At 48.5% G+C, this 12,291-nt stretch overlaps 1 protein-coding gene across 1 annotated transcript; it reads left to right on the forward strand.

The window, feature by feature from the left end:
- Nucleotides 1–3,171: 3,171 nt before the first annotated feature.
- HOXC11 (homeobox C11) lies at nucleotides 3,172–5,499 on the forward strand. Its single transcript, XM_020966274.1, is given in 3 exon segments — nucleotides 3,172–3,733; nucleotides 3,735–3,852; nucleotides 5,229–5,499. Coding segments are annotated over 3 exon segments (906 nt in total). The 5' UTR covers nucleotides 3,172–3,178; the 3' UTR covers nucleotides 5,462–5,499.
- The last annotated feature ends 6,792 nt before the right edge of the window (nucleotides 5,500–12,291 follow it).

Here is a 12,291-nt window from a genome sequence, read left to right on the forward strand (position 1 = left end):
TAGGGACGATAGCAAGCAACCCCTCCCCCACCCCCAAGCACTGCTTCAGGCAATCCCATAGTTTCATGGGGACAAACTCCTTTGACTTTTTTTCTTTCTTTTCTGTCTCAAGGAAATGGAGCCGCCGGCAGCTCCCTCCCGTCGCTGGTCTCACTTTTATGGTGGCCCCGGAATAAACTTTGGTGGTCAAATTCAAGTGCTAAGGCTGCACAGCTGTCTCCTCACAGGAAGGCGGCAACTCCCCCCACCCCCCAAACACACACACTTTTACACTGAGTGTTCACAGCTATTTACTTCTTAGGCTATTGATCCTTAACTCTCCCCATCTCACCCCCCACACACACACACTCTAGTCCACCCCCACCCAACCCCTCCAGCCTAGGGGCCCTAGGATTGGGAAAAAAGGTGGACTAGGGGAAGGAGAGAGAGTCATAGCCTTGACCTATGAGGACAACTCCCTTTGTCTCTCCCAAGTTCCATATTCCTAGAAAAAAAGTGGTGTCCCTATTCTTTTTCCTTACCCAGGTCCTGTCCCCAAATGGGGCTCTTCTGGCCTCCCATAGATAACAACAGAGTGGGGTCCTAGTGGACCCTATAAAAGCTACAATCCATACTTCTCTAACACGATAATTAAAAGCTCTGGCCCAAATCTCCCTATAAACGGGGCAGAGCGGAAAGCAGACAACCAATATTTTGGCTAGCTTCCGAGCTGTCCCTGAACTGTTCTTTCTTCTGAGGATTCCCTCATATCACCAATTCTATTATATAACTCATATGTGTGTGTGTGTGTGTACACACATCTATATACACACCGACATACATACACACAAATGTGTATACATATATCTTCAGTGAATATGAAAGTCCTCCCTTAACTAAGGGAAAATGGAATGAAAGAAACTTAGGGGAATGGGAAAGGGGTTGAGGGAAATTGGGATTCTGGATCTTGAGTTATCTCTGGCTTAGAGAGCTTATTAGGATATTAACAAAAACAATAGAATACTGGTGTCTGCTGCAGCTTGCCCAGCCGAAAGGCTGGGATGGAGACCACCGCTGGCTCCAGATGTTGCCTTTAAAGGAAGACAAGTTGGGATTTTAAAAAATTTGGGGGGGGTGTTTTTTTTAAGCACCCATAGGCAGAAGCCCAGTCGGTCTCCAAAGAGTGTACGAAGACAATTTAGTAGAAGACTGGGTTAAGGGATTCCTAGACAGAAGCCAGAGAAATTTCCCTGGCTATGGTCCCCAGTAAGTCCTGGACGGGCAAAGGAAAACAAAACCTTGGAGAATGAAATAAAAATGAAAACAGAAGTTGCCTAGATAGAAACTCCAGATAGAAATGACCACAGCACGGCCCGCTTTTCCCCCAGAAAGAGAAGCTAGTAAACCTCTCCAGCAGTTAGGTCTGAATTAATTTTTGCCGTATTGCCATCTCTTTTCTTTAAGGGAAAAAAATGGAGAACACTGTTGGAAAAGTCTCATTTGCCATTCAAGACCTTGTAGTTCCAAGCCGTGTTCTTTCCTCCCTACCAAGTGCACTGCTGACTTTCTCTCAAATAAACTTCTTTTTTCCTACTCAGTTGTACCTGGTGTGGTCAGACAGCGTGCAAGTGAGAAGGATTGGGGTAGGGGAGGGTCCCCTATTATAGGACCCTGATGAAGTTGTTGGCCCTTCCAGAGGGGACCAAAAATCAAAGAGATGAGAGGAAAAGAACTATGCCTGCCTGGGAGTGAGGGAACAAACAACAAAAAAAAAAACCCTGTCCCCAAACCTTTCCCAACCCAGCAGCTCCTCCGAGGAAACGGGATGCGAGTCTGCAGCTGTCACCACCCCTGCCTTGGGAGATGGAAATTTTCCCCAAACGTGAGACCCGCCTACTCTAATGGAGTTGGGGGCCCCACTAGTTTAGATCAGCAGCTCTGAACAACCCCTGGCCGGCCTGGAAGCCTCCCCATCATTTCCAGCAAGAGGGAATTGGAGGAGGGGAGAACCCTAAAACTCTAGAAATGCTCCCATTACCCCAGTGTTTGCCCGAAGTCCCGTCTGGGTATGGGAGATGGGTACAGAAAGGGGGTAAGGAACTGGCAGTGGATATGTACGGGGAGCCAGATCCAGAAAGGCAGGAGGGAGGGAGGGAAATATAAGACAAATGGTTTGGATCGGTCTTTTTCTTTGGGGTTTGGGGGTTTGAATCCACAGTGGATCTAGCTTTCTCGGCATTGATTGACAATAAAGGCGGGTATGAAATATTCACCAGGGCCACTCTCTCTCACTAAATATTTAACACAACATTAGAAGAGGTTTTTCCCAGACTTAGCCAGGCACCGGCTGGACTCGTTGGCTCGCCCCTCTGATAGATGACTAATTCTATAGCCCAAAGCGGTCGAGAAGAGAGCAGAGGAGTGAGAGAAAGTTAGGATGCTCAGAGCTGGGCTCCAGGACCTTTGGGAAACTTCTCTTACCTTGCTGTCCACCCAAAGAGAAAGGAAAGGGCTCCCTCCCCGCCGCTTCGACCCCAGATCCAGGAGCAAGAAGTTAGCAAACTCTTTCCCAATCTGCCTAACAGGTTACTGTGTATAGTGAGGGTGAAGAAGTAAATTATTAAAACCCTAGAGGAGAAAGAGGAATAAATCCACTTCTGCCCAGATGGAATGGGGTAGAAGTGAATGTCAACCCCCCCACACACACACACCCTAGTCACTGTCTAAATAGAGGGAGAGGGAGAGAGACCCCTTCCCCGTATGTGAGAACTTCCCTCCCCTTCCCCCAACCCTGAGCGGGGGGGGGGGAAGCGGTAAGGATAAGAAAATATAACTAGCCCCCCAAACTCCCCCTCTCCGCCCGCCCCCACCCCCACCCTCTCTCCCCTTTTGCTAGCTCCCTGGAATGGAGAGGAGGGGAGTGACGAGAGAACAGGAATACAAATCTGCAATTGATTTTCATAATGTTTCTGCGGTGTTCTCAAACCAATCGCCTGAACCTCCCCGGTCTTACCTAAGAGAGAACCCCTCCTACGTCTCTGAAGTGCTCCGAACTGATATATGACAATATCTACTTTGGATCACGTGCTCGGGGAGAGAGACTAAGACGGATAACGCGTCATCTCGCCTTCCCAAATTTTTCCCCCCTCGCTAGACTGGGTCCAAAACCTCCATCTAGAGCAGGCAGAAAAGGAGAACGATGTTTAACTCGGTTAACCTGGGTAACTTCTGCTCGCCGTCGCGCAAAGAGAGGGGCGCTGATTTCGGCGAAAGAGGGAGCTGCGCCTCCAATCTCTATCTGCCCAGCTGCACTTACTACGTGCCCGAGTTCTCTACCGTCTCTTCTTTCCTGCCCCAGGCCCCCTCTCGCCAGATCTCCTACCCTTACTCCACCCAAGTGCCCCCAGTCCGGGAGGTCTCCTATGGCCTGGAGACCTCGGGGAAATGGCATCACAGAAACAGCTACTCTTCCTGCTACGCTGCGGACGAGCTCATGCACAGGGAATGCCTCCCTCCTTCCACCGTGACCGAAATCCTCATGAAAAACGAAGGCTCCTACGGCAGCCATCACCACCCCAGCGCCCCCCACCCGGGCCCCGGTTTCTATTCGTCAGTCAACAAGAACAGTGTCCTGCCCCAAGCCTTCGACAGATTCTTCGACAATGCCTACTGTGGGAGCGACGGGCCGGCCGAGCCCCCATGTGTAGGCAAGGGAGAAGGGAAGGGGGAACCCGATCCCCCCCCAGCCCGGGGTGCTAGCTCCCCGGCCCGAGTCCGGCGGAGACCCGGAGGACGAGGAGGAGAACACTAACCCCAGCTCATCCGGCTCGTCCCACTCAGCCAGCAAAGAGGCTAGCAAGGGAACCAGTTCCAGTAGGTAGCGAGTCTCCTAGCCAGTAAACTGGGGGAGGTTAAGGGCGGAGGGGGGAAGCAGGCGGGGGGTGTTGACTCTTGTTTTGGGTCGGTCTGATTTTATGTGGAGTTTTATAAGCATTCAAAGGATTTTATTATAACCTACAAAGCCCTCTCTCCCAACGACCCGACTTTTTACGATGGAGAAAGGGTGGGGAGTGAGGGGAAAGGGCTCTTTGGAAATGCTCTGTGAACCCCCCCCCCCTTATCTCCCTTAGTCTGTGAAATTTTTAAAAGCGCCACCATCGCGGGCGATATTAACTTTGATCGTGAACTTAGAGGGGCATTTAAGGAAGGAAGGATCGGGGAGCTGGACTGCTGAGGGGGGGTGGGAGGGAGGGGAGGAGTGGAGGGGGAGAAAGGGGAGGGCGAGAGTAAGACAGGGAGAAGAGTGAGGGGGGTGGGGGGGCTAGAGAGGCAATTGAGCAGAACATTAAGCAAGAGAGGCAATCGAGGGCTGGTTAGCTTCGTCTCCTTTTAGATTTTCTTTAAAAACTGAAATGAAATGTCTAGGGTCCTTAGGGTGAGGGGCGTTGGCGGAAAGTGGCAGTAGGGGACCGTTGCAGGAGGCTGTATTTTATCTCACTTCTGCGGGGTCTGGGGAAAGTAATGGTGGGGCTTTCCCCACCTCTGTCAGCAGCTCCAAGGTTTTCCTAAACTGCAAAATTCAATAACTAAAAATGCAGGCTTCAGGGAAGAGGTGGCCTCATTGAAAAGTGTTCATTCTCGCTTCTCACCGACCAGCTCCTGGGCCTGGATCGCTGGAGGAGATTGAGCGCCTCTACCTAACAGTTTCCCCTTTCCGTTCCACTTCCTTTGGCCAGGAGGATGGTGTGAGAACCCGAGCGATCTGTGGGAATAGGCAATATGGAAGAGGTTGAGCGGGTAGAGAAGGCCCTTGGCTTGGGAGGATTTAGGGGAAGACTGAGAGGACGAGATAAATAGGCAAATGTGAAGATAGTTACTGATTTTCTTTCTCCCCAGTTCCTCCTTCCAGCTTATGCTTGTGCCTTCCTGTTTCCACTCTTAACTAATAATTCACATTCAGGACATGCAAACAAATACAGATGAGTTCCGGTAATAACATAATCAGGCCGAGCAATTCCGGGGGAAATCCGCTTGCAGAGCCTCCCGGTCCATATAAGCTGGAACCAGTGGGGTTGGGAGATGTGCCCCTGCATGTGCCTCACTTCCAAAAGCACCCTGTCAGGATGGAAGGAAGAAGCTGGAGGTCAGGGCTGGGGCGGGTGGAGGAAATCTCCCTAGGTTTCTGGGGTCTTTGGCTTCTGACTTGTCTCTTTCCCTCTCTCCTTGTACTTGTCCCTTCCTCCCTCCAGATGCCCCCCGCACTCGAAAGAAGCGCTGCCCTTATTCGAAATTCCAGATCCGAGAGCTGGAGAGAGAATTTTTCTTCAACGTCTATATCAACAAAGAGAAGCGGCTGCAGCTGTCCCGGATGCTGAACCTGACAGACCGACAAGTGAAGATTTGGTTTCAGAACAGAAGAATGAAAGAGAAAAAACTGAGCAGAGACCGGCTGCAGTATTTCTCTGGGAACCCTCTACTGTAAACCTTGGACTGGGAGGGGGAGGTCAGGGGAGAGAGGAAAGTGTGAGGTTATTTTATTTTATTATTTTATTTTATTTTTCTAACTCGCCTCTCTGCGGGTGGAAAACTGGACTATGTCAACCGGTGGGGGGCTGTGGGGCTCCCCAGTTCTCCCACCCTTCACTTCAGTCTCTCCCCAGAACTATCTGTCTCCACATTTGGTCTGTGACTGTCTTTGTGGATGTCAGAGACTTTGTGTATGGGGGGGGGTGACCAATCGCCAGTGGAAATTCTCTCTGGTCTACATGAAAATTCTTTATTTAAAACGCAAAAGCAAAGCAAAACCACACCACACAACATTTTATTCGAATAGTTGGATTTGGAAGGGGAACAGGAAAGGGGTGGTGGGCGTCTGAGTCTAACCTGATACTAGAAATAATGCCTTTCCCCATCCCCAGTGAGCAAAAACCTGGTAACGTCCCCTGCCTGAGAACTAGAGAACCCTAAGCCTCCTCCAATCCCTCCCCAATTTCTTTCCACCTCCTGCGGGGGGTAGGGGAAGGGGAGCAGCAACTCGACCCCGCCACGGTGTGAAATTCATGTACCCTCAATTTGGTGTTAGGTGTGCAGAGTCCGTGTCCTACCTCCGTCTGCACCTAAGTGCACAGCTGTGAACCTACGGAGCTGTCTTCTCCTGTACAGATGTTGAGCCCTCTTTTCTGGTGCGAGATTCCTGACATTTTCTCCCAATCCTTCCTTTCTTCCCTCCCAGGTCTTTTACATCTGTATCTATAGTCTATGCAGTTGTTACCTCTTTTTTTTTTTTAAGGAAAAAAGAAAAAGAAAAATGGGGAGGTGTAGGAGGGAAGAAAAAAAAAGCAAGGCTGGGGAGGGTAAGTTTAACACTTTCCCCACATTGATCCTGGGATTTTTGTAAATACATTTCACAGGTATTTTTCCTCCCCTTCGCCGCCCCCCACACACCTATGTTGGGGAGAGGAAAAAGAAAAAATGAAAAGTCTAAGAACCCAACTCTTTGTATGTATGCGTGTGCGTGTGAGTACGTGTGTGTGTGTGCAATTCCCATCCATTCCCATCCTGGGAGGGGGATTTCTGTGAATTTTTGTGTAAAATAAAGAGATTCCATTCTGTTCAAAATTATTATTTCATTTAACCCTTTCATTAGGTTTTCCCTTCTCCAAATCCTCCACTCTATGTATGGCATGACAGATACAGTAGATATGGGTATTTCTGGATGGGAAGGGGAAAGCAAGACTATTGAGGGTGGGAGACTAGAGGAGAGAGACAGGGAGACCGGAGACAGATACAAGAGATGCATGTGACATGTAATCTTTATATGCTTATGGAATACTATATGCCCTCTGTGCTCGTGTGCGGATGATTGCATGTGTGTAGCTTCCTCTTTAGGCCGAGGAAGCGGAGACTCCATTTTCCCTCCTAATCCTCTCCTTTCTCATGTGCACTCGGGGCCTGGTCCAAACTACCAGCAACGTTGTGCTTTTAAGCACATGTTTGTTGTGGAGTTAATTGTAACCATCATCGAATTGAAATTTATAGGAATTTTCTTGGCTCCGCCGCCCTCCCTCCAGATGTCTCCGTCTGTCGTACTTAAATTTGCAGGGTTTCCTCCACCCCTTCACGAGAAGACTGTATTGGAATTTTTATACATGGTGATTATTGGCAGAGGGAGGGAGAGAGAAGGAGGGGAGAGTCTTGGGGCCCTGAGATGGGGGAAAAGGGAGATGGGCACAGTAATAATTACCCACAGCACCCCCTCCCACCTAAGGCACCGTGGCAATATAAAGTCGAAGGCCAGTACATTCTCCTTCCTTCTCCTACTCTCCCTCCCCCTTACGTCCTCCCCAGCACAAATAGCAAGGACTCCTCACAGTTTCTCTAGACATAACAAGTGAGAGCTAGGACTGTCCTTGGACCATCTATTGGGGCTTTCTGTCTGCCTACAACATCACTCCTACCAGTGCATAAAATCAGCAAGATTTGTTTTATGGAGACGGACATCGAACTGGGGGGGGGGGTTAGGGCTTCGAGGGAGGAGATTGCTGTAGTGAGGCGAGTAGAGGAGCCTTAGCACCCAACTGTATTTGCATGTGGGGTTCCTGAAGATAGAAAGAGGGGTTCTCTCTCTATGTGTCTTTTCACCCTTTCAGTCACAGACTCATGAGGTGGGGTGGAGCTCTCTAGTTTGTTATACTCGACTCAGATTGGGAGGTAGAGGGTGGGGTGGATTGGGGGGATTCCATTTCCTCCTTCAAGCATTCTTTGTATTCGGACACGTTTTTTGTTCAATTCACAGAAAACTTGTTTCAATACAAGTCTATTAAGATGAAAGAAAAGGAGCGAAATGACTGGTATTATGCTTCGTTTGATGTTGGAGAAGCTGCCAGTGCAAGAGCTGGTGACTATGTCTAGTTGAGATAAATTGGGACCAACTTATTATACCCTGTATAAACGAACATATGCAGTTTATTCATAAAGTTTTTTTTTTCTTTTCAGAGTGGGTTAGGGGAGAGGTGAATCTGCGGAAGAGTACAAATTTTTTTTTTTCTCTGGGTTTGTGTGTTCATTTAATTCTCTACATACATCTGGTTTTATACACATGGGCACACACAGTTTGTCTATATGGGGGATGTGTAATTGTGCAGAATATATTCGAGAGCATTTGTGTGTGTGTGTGTGTGTGTGTGTATGACGCATGTTTCCCTGCTGAAAGGTCGTGAGAGCATTTGCCTGTGTGTGTGTGTGTGTGTGTGTGTGTGTGTGTTCGCATGCGATGTATGTTTCCCTGCTGTAGGGTCATGAGAGTGGCGGGGTAGCTGGCTGATTTGGGGAGGGTGATGTGTTTCCGATGAAATAAGATGGAGACAAATATGTGAAATACCCAAAAAGAAAGAAAATAAATGAGCTCCATTGATTCGAGGAGACTCGGCTGACTTTGGGAAAAATAGAATTGAAACCTTAGGGAAATGACCGAAGCCTCCTACGAGCTGCGTGTAGGAAAATTGGTTGGGCCGGGGCCGGCGTCGGAGTGAGGGGGAGAAGGGTACGACGGGGATAGCTTGTTGCAGTATTGAGGTAGGAAGAAAACAATTCTTTCCGAAAACCCTAATCTTCCTTGAGCCGGAATCTCCGAGATACTGGCTCTTTCTACGGGTCTTGCAATCTGACCTCGTGCCCCCCAAAAAGAGAGAAAAAAGGTTATTTCCCCACCCTTTAAGAAAATCCACCTTGGATTCAATAAGTGCTGGACCAAGTCAGAACTGCTCCAGCATGGAGCCCTCTCCCGAGTTTTGTAGCTTTCGTTAATCCCCTCCAACAGCGGCGCTTCCCGGGAACAAAAGATACTAGTCTAGACGCCGCCATAAAGCGCCCCCCGCGCCTCTAAAACCAGCTTCATTTTGCCCTTAACGATCCAGTCTGGCCTGTGGGAGAAAGCTTCCGCTAAACAGTAAACAAATCGGAGGGGGTATTTTCCTGCATCTCCCCTCCCCAATACCCACACACCCCAACCCCCTTTCCGTGCTTTTTTTCCTGCCTCCTTCCTTTCTCAGCTCTTCTGCTCCCCAAACCCTCTCCTTCTCCCCCCACCCCCCAGTAAATAAACCCGAGGCCTAGTTCAAAGTTTCCTGGAGCTAAAGAGGAATGCTGGTCGTAAAATCCAAGTTTATAGCGCACGTGGGAGTTTACAAGGGTATTAAGTGGTGTGGCCCAGAAGGGAGAGCCCGCTGGGCCCCCTGCCCTGGCCAGGTCCCTCCCCCTACCTTTTTAGGGTGACGGGTCAAGGGAGGCTTTGGGGGACTTGAGAATATATTGGGGTGTAAAGGGAAAGGATGAGGGCATTGGTGGATCTTTCAAGTTCTAATGCCCATCCAGAGGGACGAAGGGAATTCTTAGAATATACTTAGTCTGAACTCTAGTTCTTCATACTTTCCATCCCTTCCAAAGTGCATTTTTGGAGAAGAAACACAGGACACAAAGGGAAGTGGGGGCATCGGATAAATGGAGCATTTTGGAAAGCCACGAAAAGGATCCAGCTATTAGGCTCTGCTACCAGCCCAAGCTGGGAGTCCAGTTGACCAGGATGAGGGAAGGACTGAGGGTGATTTCTCAGGTAGGGAGTTCAGGGGTTTTCTCACCAAAGAAAGGAAGAACTTTGAACTTCAAGGGAGTCAAGGGCGCCACCTCTAACCCCTCCCCTTGCAAAGAAAAGTCCGAAAGACTAGGCCTGCTCAGGCCTGGGGGGGTGGATCCTTCCTTGGGGCAGTCGTTCTCGGTGTCTGGAGAGAATATTCCCGTTCAGTCTCATATCTTCCTATCCTTTAACCAATCTCCCATCAGTCCACACCAGTCCACGCGACAACACTTCTTTATTATTCTTATAAACCTTTTGAAATGGTAACACTGGGGAAGTTTTCAAAACTTTGTTTGGCATAAAAGTTTTACAAGATTTTCCCCTCCCCTTTTCCCTTCCCCCCTCCCTTTTTTTCTGTCCCCGCCCAGAGTTAGATCCTGGATCCATGCCCGATGTTTCCCTAAGGAATAGGGCGTCAGTGCTGGTTGGGGGGACTAGGTTTTACTCCCTCTCAGCTCGTAAAGAGAGCACTCCCCAGAGCAAAGGTGGAGGAGGGCGGCATGAATACTCTCCTACAGGAGTTTCCACCTTGGACCTGAGTTCCCAGAGAGGACTCAGAAGTTCAATGGAGTTTTCTTTTTTGGTTCTCAAGATAACCTCCCTCAGAGTTTCCCAAAATGAAGGCATCTTCTAGGATTACCTCAAGGAGGAGAAACCTATGTAAGTGGGACAGATCTACCCCTACACACACACACACACACACACACACACACACACACACACACACACACCACAAAGCAATTGTGCTCGCTGTCTCATTTAGGCCGGTATATTCTCTCTCTCTCTCTCTCTCTCTCTCTCTCTCTCTCTCTCTCTCTCTCTCTCTCTCTCTCTCTCTCTCTCTCTCTCTCTCCCTCTCTCTCTCTCTCTCTCTCTCTCTCTCTCACACACACACACACACACACACACACACACACACACACACAGCCCCTGAAGCAGAGAAACATAACCTTGACTCCAATCCAGGAAGCGATTTGGGTAGGGTTGATGTACAGAGATCTTAGCAGTCAGGAGCCTCAGGCTGGGGAGCAGGGCCAACAATGGCTTTGAAGAGGCTTTGAGGCGAGAGACAGAAAGACTGAGAAGTCAAGAAACCCAGGGTCCTCAGCAGTCCGCTTCCAGAGAGTTGCCGACCTCAGGACCCGGCGGAGAAGTGAGAACAAAGGCTCCAAGTGCTGGGAAGTGGACTTGAAACCGCAAACCTAGGCGCTCTCTCTCTCTGCCCATAGGTCTTTGGGTGAATTATCTGATCCAGTTTGCTACTTAACTTTGAGGATGTCAGGACGAGAGGAAGAGTGGAGAAAGGATAGTGAGAAAGCCACCTACTTCTTTTGCCCAACCAGCTAAATCTTTCTTCTCCACCTCCCAGTTCTACAGACGTTGGGCAAAGTGCCCCCAAATTCATATGTGTCCTACGGTGCCAACCAGGTTGAGAAAGTAAAGTATGGTGTGACCTACTTGGGGGGAAAGCCATTAAGAGCTGGTAGAGAGTATTAGAATCAGTTATCAATATTTTTGGAGGTTATGTGGACATAGAGTTGGGGATCCATAAGCTCTGCTAAAGATGAAGAAACTTTCTTGTTTTCTAAATTCTTTACTTCAAATGGTCTTTTCTGGGGCCTGAATGCTGGCACCTCTACTCTTCACCTTTTATCCAAGGAGAGCTCTCGCCTTCCCTGGCGCCACCCTCTGAGAGCAACCTGAGAAGGTCAACAGCAAATCTACTGGGCTTAGGGTGTTCGGTGGGGAGCCCCAGAGCTTTCATAAAAATCCTACAGCTTTTCCCTTAGAGAAAGACAGATAGAAAGGAAACTGCTGCAGTATTAACTTTGTCAAGGAAAATTATAAAGAATGGTAAAATGGAAGAAAAAGTACAGAGGGAAATAAGGAAGGAGAAAAGAGAAATAAATGAAGAAATGAGAAAGGGAAAGAATGAAGGAAAGAGAAATAAAAAAAAAGAAAATGGGAATGGAAGGGTAAAAAGTCAGTTTTCTAAAGGTGCCTTGGTCTGGGCTGGAGAAGCAGTGGACTAAGAAACTTTGGGATCCATCCCTGAAAGAGGAATTTAATAACGTTAAAGAAAACACAGATTTTCTGCCTTTTCTGCCTCGAGAATCCCAGCCCGCTTGTTCCACTCAACCTCAACTCACGCCCTCCCAGGAGCCAGGGATGGTTGGAGAGACAAATTCAGGGATTGGGAGACCTGCATTTGGGAAATAAACCATAAAACCAAAGAGCTGGGGTCTCTTGTGGCCCTCAAACCCCCCTCCCCCAGAATTGCTTGCTTTCTGCTCTGTTTTTCTTCGAAGCTTTTGTTGTCTGGGTTTTTGGGGGGGGGCTGGGAATCGAGTAAATGTGGAGTGAGGTAAGAAAATAATTGGCAGGATTAGTGTTCTCAGTTTGGGGGGTGGTAGTGTTGTTCTTGTGTATATAATGAAAAATGGAGGATATTTATCTGTATACATCGGAAGAATATCAGAGCTCTGTGTGGTGATCTTTTGATCGCTACACTCTCCTGAAGGTTTCTGCTCCGTGTATGTTGTGTCTGTATCTGTGTTTATCAGATACAAACACATACATTGTAAATACCTAGATACCTATGTGTGTGTACGAAATATGACACATAAATGTGTTGTATTGTTATATTTGAGTGTGTGTAAATACACACTCAAATATGTAGT

This window comes from Phascolarctos cinereus, unplaced genomic scaffold, assembly GCF_003287225.1.
Source record: "Phascolarctos cinereus isolate Bilbo 61053 unplaced genomic scaffold, phaCin_HiC Scaffold_1;HRSCAF=81, whole genome shotgun sequence".
NCBI classification, from domain to species: domain Eukaryota; kingdom Metazoa; phylum Chordata; class Mammalia; order Diprotodontia; family Phascolarctidae; genus Phascolarctos; species Phascolarctos cinereus.